This window comes from Haplochromis burtoni, unplaced genomic scaffold (assembly GCF_018398535.1).
Source record: "Haplochromis burtoni strain Fernald_Lab_line unplaced genomic scaffold, NCSU_Asbu1 Contig_976, whole genome shotgun sequence".
Lineage (NCBI taxonomy): Eukaryota > Metazoa > Chordata > Actinopteri > Cichliformes > Cichlidae > Haplochromis > Haplochromis burtoni.
The window spans coordinates 90,553-101,188 of NW_024583337.1; the positions used below are offsets into that span (position 1 = coordinate 90,553).

The 10,636-nt window shown below is 38.2% G+C and overlaps 1 protein-coding gene across 3 annotated transcripts in view; it reads right to left on the reverse strand.

Moving 5' to 3' along the window:
* LOC102313058 (receptor-type tyrosine-protein phosphatase eta) overlaps positions 1 to 9,620 on the reverse strand; it is a gene marked incomplete at its 5' end in the record, with an annotated part of 13,962 nt that extends 4,342 nt beyond the window's left edge. Inside the window, 19 exon segments of one of the 3 annotated variants that reach the window (XM_042216236.1) lie at positions 109 to 225; positions 2,053 to 2,187; positions 2,390 to 2,466; positions 2,741 to 2,831; positions 3,228 to 3,315; positions 3,421 to 3,429; positions 3,521 to 3,565; positions 3,666 to 3,753; positions 4,133 to 4,390; positions 4,641 to 4,904; positions 5,009 to 5,278; positions 5,802 to 6,053; positions 6,142 to 6,402; positions 6,627 to 6,893; positions 7,286 to 7,540; positions 7,679 to 7,942; positions 8,444 to 8,722; positions 8,822 to 9,091; positions 9,348 to 9,620. In XM_042216236.1, the coding sequence (XP_042072170.1) occupies positions 109 to 225; positions 2,053 to 2,187; positions 2,390 to 2,466; positions 2,741 to 2,831; positions 3,228 to 3,315; positions 3,421 to 3,429; positions 3,521 to 3,565; positions 3,666 to 3,753; positions 4,133 to 4,390; positions 4,641 to 4,904; positions 5,009 to 5,278; positions 5,802 to 6,053; positions 6,142 to 6,402; positions 6,627 to 6,893; positions 7,286 to 7,540; positions 7,679 to 7,942; positions 8,444 to 8,722; positions 8,822 to 9,091; positions 9,348 to 9,620 (3,563 nt within the window). 3 annotated transcript variants of the gene reach the window in all.
* Between the last annotated feature and the right edge of the window lie 1,016 nt (positions 9,621 to 10,636).

The window sequence follows — 10,636 nt, forward strand, 5'->3', positions numbered from 1 at the left end:
TTGTTTGGCATAATTGTTGGGCTTTCTTTCATTATTGTAGTATATTTATCTTTAGCACTGACACTATATAGACAAAACAATATTGAAACCAATGTGAAAACCACTCACATTTTTAATGTCAAAGTCCCTGAGGGTCCAGTCCTCAAGTGTTATTTCAGAGGTTGCTTTTACAATGATGTTGTCACACCGCTTGGTACCAGAACTCCAATACTGCTCACATTTTACCTGGAAAGGAAATGTTTTAGCTTTAAAAAAAACCTGCAAACATTGTAAAAATAACATTTACATAGGGCTGTTCGATATAACGATATATATCGGATGACGATATAAAAACATCTATCGTTTCATTTTACGCTATCGTTTGTTTCGTGGTGTCGCAAAATAAACTGTTTACGGCAATATTTTTTCATCGTTTTGATGGTCACTGTAGTGGCTATATTAATTTCTTAAAGTTCTCTCTTTCTCTTATATTTAATATAACCACACTACAGACGGACAAGCGCCTGTTTTTAACAACGACGGTAAAACCATCGCGTGTCAGCTTGTTTATACAAACCTTTCACAAGAAAGCTCGAGATCCTGTTGAGAATTTTCAAAATAAACTGAATCACATGAAATAGTTTGCAGAGTGTTTACGGATGAGAAGCTAAAAAGAGCTGTCAGAAGCTAAAAAATAAACCTTAAAACAGGCTTTTCACCGCAGCACGCCGTGTAATAAATACTCACAAAGAAAACAGCAGCCGTTACAACTTATGTCTAAAAATGTATAGTTTCATGCATCTGTTAAAACACTCGACTCCAGGTACACGACGCGCAGCTGGAAACACTTCACGCAAGTCAAGCTGCCCGAGATTCACAGAATTTACAGAAAATGTTACATTTTTGTGATTTATATCGTTATCGGGACGATAGATGTCTTATATCGGGATATGAGATTTTGGTCATATCGCACAGCCCTACTAGAGCTACAGGGGAACATCACATGACTGTATAGAGCATTATTAAATTTATTGCCAATGCAATCATATGGCACATTGACTTCTGAGGACATTTTAGACGGCACTCATCATCAAAAAGGTTGCCGACCCCTGATATAGATGGAAACATATGAATAGATCACAGGGATTCTAACTTTTTCCTCAGCTGTATTGTTTCATTCTTGGCCTCTATTAGACTCATTCTGAATGATCAAAATAACCCTCGTTTATCTGACACCTGGTGTTGATACTACCCATGTCTTAAACGGTGTCCCTTCGTGGTCACGTTCCCTTTATGACAACTTTCTTCTGATTAGCTGTCCATTGCAAACAAAAAGTTTGGGCAGCAAGTGGGTGGGATTACTGTGGTCACACTGATATCATACAGGACTTTGTATTTTCGCTATTTGGTGATTTTGTGTAGTTTGCATACATAGTCTGTGGAAATTCTGAATTTGTGAATACAGAACAAACAAATTCAGAGAAGAAAATACTAACAAGTCATAATTTTGTGCATGAAATATTGGTAAGTATGGTTAATGCAGGCATTTCTGGTGTATAGAGTGGGGTTATGTAAACGTGCCATTAAATTACAGCTTACATCCACCAAGATCAGATGATTGAAGTAGCAGCAGGAGAGGAAGGGGGAGAAAGAGGCAGTCGCTCCATATATCTATATTGGTTGTTAAGCTTAACATGGGAATGCTTTAACATTTACTAACATTCAGAGATGAACTTAAACACTTGCTTTACTTCTCTCTGGGATAACTTCCACGGAGATGAAATGCCGGGTTGGTAGCGAGGCTCCAAATGCTCAACCAGATCACCAACAGGTCTCGCACGCCACAGCCGCTCTATCACGTGCTCCAACGTGCTACGGTTATGAGCTGAGTTATGCCACGTCGCAAGTTTTGTGAGATTTAAGGGATCGGATTACATTTTTTATTTCTCTCCAATATTCGATACAGTAATTTAGGTCAGTATTGGACCGATTCAGACACGTAATATCGGATCAGTCTATCCCTACTGTAAACATGCTTGTCCTGCTAGTTGTGGTGTTTTTGTTAATACTCACTCGTCCCTGTTCATTACAGCGTGTCAGCATGACCAGAGTCTGCACATTCTTCTCCCAGATCATCCTCCAGAAATCGTTGACCGTGGTGGGTAAAGGACCTTGAGCTGCAATAAACTCCTTCCTCGAGTTGTAACCCTGCCAAATAAAATGTGAGCTCAACCACATGAAACGGCAAGTTGGATTTTTCTGAGACGTTTTTCAAAGCAGAGTTTACATGAAGGCAGAAACGTTTAACAAATGGCAATGTCAAGAAGCAAAGTTATATTGCTCAGTAGGATGCTTGCTGATGCTGCAATGACTGTGGCAGAGAGCTGCCTCAAAAAGTGTCAGTACGCACCGGCATGTAGTTAGCATTGATGTAATCATCAGACGGACTTCCATGGAGAATGGAAAGTTTCACCCTAGAAGAGTCATCTAGGAGGTGAACAAGAGGGTAAATGAAATGTAAGAGATGAAATTAAAGGGAAATGTAATGAGCATGAAAGGAATTAAAAATTATTATTGTTAAAAAAAAAAGTATTAGAAATTATTTTCCTACACTGTTATGCATTAATAGATGCATGCTATTGTTTGGTTCAAGGCACAAACTAAAATGGTAGCAGATGCTGTAAGGCAGGCAATGATACTGTTTAAAGAGTGAGGGTGTTATGGTCAAAGCAGCAGAGATGGATTTGTTAAAGTGACTCACATGGAAGCACATTGTTGTAGCGATTCTTAGGCTTGTTCTCCACATTCAGTGCATGTAACTTTGACTGAGCTGTGCCAACAACCTTCAGGTCCTTTAAAATACAGAGAAAAAAAGTTGGTGGCTACATGTGGAGTACCAGAGAAGCAAATGAAACTTTTTCCGGGTAGTTTTTCTTTTTTTTGCCCTTTGCATTACATTTCAGTATTATTTTGGCTCATTCTGGTAACAGTAATTACATTTGATTTTGTTTCAGTTGCACCTCTCCAAGATGTCTCTTTTCAGGCAGCAAAAAGCTTTTGGAGCACTGTAAGTAATACTGTAAAGCTGTACCAGGAATGATTTATTGCTGTTATACTGACATTGACACTGGTGAGTGTGTCTAGAACACAAATTGTTAAAATAAGAAATAAAAATAAAAATGTTCTACTATGAATAAGTATATTTACAAATCAAGAGTCAGTTAATATATTCAGTTTTGGGGATTTACCTCAAATTCTTCTGCAAAGCCACAGTTGGAGTCTGCTCTCTGCTTCTTGTAATAAGCCTCAAAGTCCTCCACACTCACGGCCACACTTCTGCTCAAACCAAAGTTTAGGCAAGAGTGATAAGGTGCTTTCAGGAAAGAATTAATATTTGGAAGATATGCTGAAGCTTTGAGAGTTAAAAAATGTTGTACTTACACTTTGGCTCTATAAAAAATGCAAAAAAGAAGAATAAGTAGCAATTAGAGGAGTATATGATACATACAGTACAATAAAATGATAAAAATACAAATTTTACCTTAAAGATTCAATCTGGATGTCTGGTGATTCTTTTTTGGCTAGCCTACAGGAGTAGATAAAGTATATAAACTGTAAATATAGAATTTATTCATATACACGGATATTTAATGAACATGTTTTTATCACTGGTGATAGTGGTAAACCTTTTCCAGTAGATAATAAAGGCGATGAGGACACTGAAGAGAATGAGAAAAACTGCTACTGATACACCAACAGCAATAGTAGTGATAGCTACAATGTTTGGAAAAAATGTAACAGAGAAATGAAGAAAGATTTCATTAGGCATTCGTAAAATTAGAGTCGTTAAACATCCTTGGATCAATCTGTAGTATGAAACTATTGTGTGTGACACCATTCGATTGCGCCAAGCTAGCAGAATTTACTGGTATGGGCAGCTCTTTGATAAAAAAATAAATAAAAGTGTACTATCAACTACAGCTCAACCAATAAAAGCAGTCACAGACAAATGAATGCATAGATGTTTTTGAGCACCAATAAGGAAAAAGGATTTTATTAGGAACTGGTATTTTCTATAAAAGGCTTCTCTATGTATCTCTAACTCTAGTTTTTAAGTACATTAGAACACTAATATTATTACACAAAGCCTTACGTATGCCTGTTGAGCACTCGCGATACACAGGGATGCTGGGATTTCCATGGCTTAGAGTTATCACAGTCACATTATATATAGTATTGTGGTTAAGGCCAGAAATGGTATAATTGCAAGATGCAGTTGCACCGATGTTGTTTCCATTTACAATCATGTGGAAGCCAGTGTGTTGGCCATGGGGTGTGGTACATGACAAGATGATTTGTGCAGTATTGTCGTTTGGACCTTGACAGCCTAAGATTTTCACTGGGCTTGCATCTGTAGCATGAAACAGAAATAAGGAAAAAAACAGAACACCTCTAATGAACAAATCTGTCAGTTCTATTAAAGTATAATATTTCTATCAAATATCTAAAGAAAATACAAAATCTGTTTTTGACAAAGTTTTATTTGTCAAAAACAGATTGTTCAGTTATCTTTTGGTGACAGCGGAATCATCAAAATTACATTTTTCACATGTAAAAGATAGGTGACAAAATTTTGCAGAATTATTACTTAGTGTCCGTACTTGTGCATTTGGTGATCATTATTGGTGCACCCAGTGTTTCATCAGAGGTCTCTGTGGTGACATAAATACTGTAGCACTGACCAGGTTCCAGGTTAGTGATATTATACATAGTTTGTGTAACTGTGCAGTTCTGCATTTGGGAATTAGTTTGATTCCAGGACAAAAAGTATTTATAGCTGTTCTTGTAGTCAGGTGGATTGGTCCAGTTGACTGTGATGTGTGTCTCTCCTGGAGTGGCCGTGAGCTCCTGCACTGCCAGTGGTCCTGTCAGACATTAGAGAGATATTAAAGTTAATTCATACAGTAATAATGAAAGAGGAGACTGCCCAAACTTCTCCAATACTTCTTTACAGAAATGAAAGCCTTACTTGTTGTGACCATGTAGACATAAATCGTCTCACTCTGGAATTCCAATTCTCCCACAGTTTTCACAGAAATGTTGTAGGAAGTCCCAGAAGACAGGGAAGAGATGTTCATTCTGGTGTTTTTGGTATTTATATTGTTGGATTGCTGGGATGACGTGTAAGTCAGCAGGTAGTAGAAATTAGCACCGGTCATCAGAGGCGCCTCTGTCCATTGAGTTTCAATGGAGCTCGTTGTTTTATTCAGGATCTCAATCTGCCCAGGAGGGTTAGGGACTGGAGGAAGGGGGATGCAACATGTTACCTTATGTAAGTGCTCACTGTTTTAATTAATTTTGTTTTACAGTTGTTTAGTGTAGTAAATGGTAAATGGCCTGTATTTATATAGCGCTTTACTAGTCCCTAAGGACCCTAAAGCACTTTACATATCCAGTCATCCACCCATTCACACACTGGTGATGGCAGCTACATTGTAGCCACAGCCACCCTGGGGCGCACTGACAGAGGCGAGGCTGCCGGACACTGGCGCCACCGGGCCCTCTGACCACCACCAGTAGGCAACGGGTGAAGTGTCTTGCCCAAGGACACAACGACCGAGATTGTCCAAGCCTGGGCTCGAACCGGCAACCTTCCGATTACAAGGCGAACTCCCAACTCTTGAGCCACGATCGCCCACAGTGTCAAATTGAACTTTCTCAGTAACAGCTAAATTCTCAAAACCTGCTGAAGTAAATAAAAACATACATACATATTAACATAAATGTGACTACACTCAAAATTGAAGACACTTATTACTCACGAGTGGCGTTAGTAACAAGTTCAGATGACGCATTGAAGGGTCCACTTATTGTGGTTAACATGACGCTGTACGCCCGTCCAGCTGACAGGTTTTCAAACTGATAGGATGTATTCAAAGAGTTCAGGGATTGAATAGCTGTATTAGGTGTTAGGTAAAGACTGTAACGCTCCACATTTCCTTTAGGTTTCATCCATGTCACTGTGATGGAACTATTCGAATGACCTGAGATAGTGGGCTTTACTGTCTCGGGCTCTGTTGATGTGATGAGAGAACAAAGGATTAAAACATGTCAACAATGATAGTCTGACAAAGAAAACTAGAAATGGCAGCTGAGTCGTACTTGTGTACTGAGAAGTGCAGACTGTTTGTCCTTCAATGCCGTTTGCTGCCATGACAGAAACACAGAAGGTACAGTTGGTCCCAGGGTCGAGGCCTGAGATCTGTATGGTTTCTTGTTCCAGGGTGTTGTTTTTGTAGGCACAGCCTGATGTAGCAACTCGATATTTATAGTCATCCCTGTACTCAGCTGGCTTCGTCCAGTTCAGATTTATAGCAGTTGTGTTTATGGTTTCAGCCTTCAACTCAGTAATACCGTATGGCCCTACAAACACAGGAGGAATTATTATTATAATAACAACAGCAGTATTATAGGCACATGAACAGCACTTTTCTTATAACAGCTCTCTTTCACTGGAATAATGATAAACTACCCAAGCTCAGCTTTTGATGGTTGCTGACTTTGGTTGTTTTTACTGATTTAGTTTGAGTTTAGTATCGTGGATTTCCAGGAGAAGCAGAGATTCTGACAACATATACTGTACATACGTGTGAAGTAAGACACTGTCACAGGATCTGCCTGAGTGCCATCTGCTGTCAGTGTAGTGACAGTGAAGTTGAAGTTGCTCCCAGAACGAAGATTTCTGATTGTTGCATTTGTTATGTTCACATTTAATTCGTTTACAGTAACATTGGACTCGTTGGTGACCTGCACCCAGTAAGAGTAGCTTAATTTGCTCTCCTGCTGTGCCCACACCAAGGTCACTGCATTTGTAGTTATTTCTGTCTGAGTCAGATTGGATACAGGAAATGGTCCTGAGAAAATGAGACAGATGAAAAACCTGTGATTGCTGCTACATGTTCCTCACACTCAGAGGAAAAAGCAATACGATAAATAGTATTAACAATATTACTATTTTAGAAAAAGGACACTTGCATTACATCTATGTACTCAGCATGTCGTACACAGACAATTGATTCCAAACATTTTAAAATCTGTCTGAATGACATTTTGTTGTCACTACATCCCAAAAAAGTAAACAAAACAAATAAAAACAAACAAACAAAAACAAATACAAAGTGTACCAGTCAAAATAAACTCTGTCAGAGTGAAAGAAAAAGGATAAACTCAATAAAAATAAAATAATAAAAAAATCAGGAAAATCCACCATAACAATCACAATCTCATCAGCTGTTTGTCTACTCACTGGTATAGTTTACTGTTGTCACTGATGTACTTTTATATCCCATCACACCCACAGTAACAACAGAGATATTGAAGGGGCTTCCAGATGTGAGGTTTCCCAGCAGGAACCAGTTGTCTTTTGTCACAAAGGTGTTGTTAGTGGTGGTGACACTAAAGTTGTAATCCTTGTGGTTCATGTTCTGTGGAAGGGCCCAGGTGAAGTTGATGGAATTAACAGTCTGAGATTGCACTGTGATGGAGCCAGGAGGGTTGGGAACTGAAGAAGGAGAAGGATTTGATTATTTGATTGATTAATTCAATTAATTCAAACAATACATACATTTTTAAAATAGGTGTTGATAAAAATGCTGAATATACAATTTGAGGTAGAAGTCAGATTGTCAATGAAACTCACAAGTTGCGTTGCAGACAGGTGAACTGTTACTCTGAAAAGGTCCACTTTTGGTGATCAACTGGACACAGTAGATTACTCCTGGTGTCAAGCTCCCAAAGACTGTGTTTGTAGTTTGATTGTTTACATCCGTGCTGTTCACTAACTGTCCAGCACTATTTAGCACTGTAACACTGTAACTGGAGACCTTCCCTGTCACCAGTGTCCAGCTCACTGAAAGGCTAGTTGTGGTTCCTACGGCTGTAATGTTTGAGACTGCTTCAGGCACTGGATAAAAAAGAAGATTCAAATTAAATGAACATTAGTATTGGACTAATAGGGGCTGAGTAGTAACACAAAGAAAATGTCGACCAAATTACTTGTTTTCTGACCAAAAACATGTTTGAAGATTTACTTTTAGAAGTTTATATACCATCACTAAAACCCTGATGATGTTATATTTTGGCTCGGGGTTGAGACCTTTCACAGAAAGGATAGAAACTAAAGAGCAAAGGTATCGAGCTAACGGCTACTGATTGTCAAACAGGGAGGAAAACTTTTCATGAAAATTGTAGGCTTCAGCTTTACTGGAGCTTCTATATCTGCCTGCGGTGCCTGGAACTCTTTTCTCTTATCAGTTCCCCTTTAAGAAAAAAAATGCTATCCATATAAATAATACAATATCACATATAACCAAGCTCTGACAGTCTGTTGGGGATCACTATAAATTGCAAGATGGATTAGGAAGACTTGACTTTGAAGCACATTTCAGAGATTTTTAAGACATACTTGTGTAACTCTGTGTATTTTCCTCTGTGGATTTGACCCCTGCTATAACCGTGAACACAGAAAATGTGTACAGCTCTCCAGAGGTCAGATTATAGAAGGTGTACGTCTCATTCTTTGTCGAATCATTCTTTGTCGAATCATTCTTTATCTCGCTGCCACTCTGTCTCGCTATGACCAGGTAGGAGTAGGAAGGCTTGTAATCATTTTGTCTGGACCACGTTAGCTTGATGGAGGTCGTGGTCACACTCTCCACTGTGATGTTGGTCACAGGTTTGGGCACTGTAGAAATTTGCAGTTTGAAGTATTCAAGTGACAAAACACAGACCAAACAGCACTGATACTTCAACAGTTTGACTGAGTTTATATCTTAGTTCTTACTTGTGTAACTGAATCCCTTCTCCACCCTAGATTCACTTCCTTCTGCAGCTTTCGTTCTGACTGCGACACTGTAGTTAGTTCCTGGGTTTAGATTCAGTACAGAAGTGCTGTTATTGGTGATGTTTGTTGAGTAAATAAGTCCTCCTGTGTCATTGTAAGTGTCAACTAAGTATATGTAATACGATTTGACCCCCAGTGGATTTGACCAGTTCACATTTAGTGAAGTAGTAGATTCAGGGCTGACTATTAGATTCGTCACTGGGTTTGGTACTAAAAAAAGACAAATTGGAAAACAATGTTAAACAACTGAAGTTAAATGATTTGCACTTATTACATCAAAGATCCATATTACATGTCATACCAAACTCTTCACACCATATTTCCTCTCTATATCTAAACAATAAACTGTCCAACACTAACACTCATATTATATGTTGATTAATATGAAGTGTTCTTACTGGCCAATAAAACCATGCATTAAAAACAGACAGTCTGACGGCTTTGTTTTTCTCTTTGTTGTACTTACAGGTAAAAGAAGAATTCTGAACAATCGTGCTGCTTAAATTTCCAGGTCCATTAGTTTTTACTGTTACAGTGTAATTGGTTCCAGAGTCAAGGAGTGAAAGCAAAGTGTTATTTTGAGTGGAAGTTGTGTTTTGACTGAGACCACCCACAGCCTGATAGGTGATACTGTATATGATGCCTGGAGCTCCGATCATCTCATCAGGTGTTGCCCACTGCAGCTGGAGTGAGGAGTTGCTCCGGCTACTAAAGATGATGGACCCAGGAGGTTTGGGAACTAAAGGGTACAAATAACACCATCTTAAAGTCATTTTGCTATTTAAATAAGTACAAAACAGTTCAGTCCCATAAAAATGTAATAAAATAAGTATACTCCTATGTTTCCAGATAGGATGCCAACCTTTATCTACACAGTTACAAAAGGGATCAAATAATTTCAATGTGATGTTTTTTTGTTGTTGTTTCTGTTTTTAACTGTTTAGGTGTTTCTGCGTAACGCATTTGAAAACAGCAATTGAATATAATATTTTTGTACCCAATGTAACATTTATTATCACAAGAATCTCATTATTCATGTTTGAAGCATTCTAATGGTATCCACAGTTGTTCTCAGGGTCTTCAAAAACATGGTGATAAAGAAAAGAGATTAGGTTGTTGGGCTTACCAGTGGCAAATGACACCTGGTCAGATGTATTCCAGAAGTTTCCAGCAAAAGCAGTAACTGTGATATTATAGAGTCTCCCGGGTTTTAAATAAGTGAAACTGGTTGTTGTGGCTATTGTTTGACTGGAGTTTGTAAACACTAAGTTTTCATTGTATATATTGACCTGATAATAACTAATGTTTCCTCGAGGCAAAATCCAGCTGATGCTTAAGGTGTTGGTTCCTTGTGTAACACTAATGTTCCCAGGCTTTTCAGGCCCTGTAGAATAAAGATGTAAATGGCATTTTAATAACACAACAAATGTCCAAACGTTTGGAAAGCTATACTGTAAATATATTTTAATTTCCTTCACTACTCGAAATTATGGATAAGACATAAAGTGTAGAGCTTTAATTTGAGTAGGTTTATATTAACATTTAAAGAAGAAGTTGATTGATTTTAGTTGTTTCATTGTTTAGGGGAGTTTAAAAGTAACGACACAAGCGGCTACTTGACTTTGCAGTTTAAGCTTCACCTTCATTTAAGTCATAAAAATTAGATAAAGACAATCTGACTAAAGATCAGCACTGGTACAATCTCATCCTCTGTATTATTCAGTCTTTTTTATTTTTTTCTAACCTATATTGCAA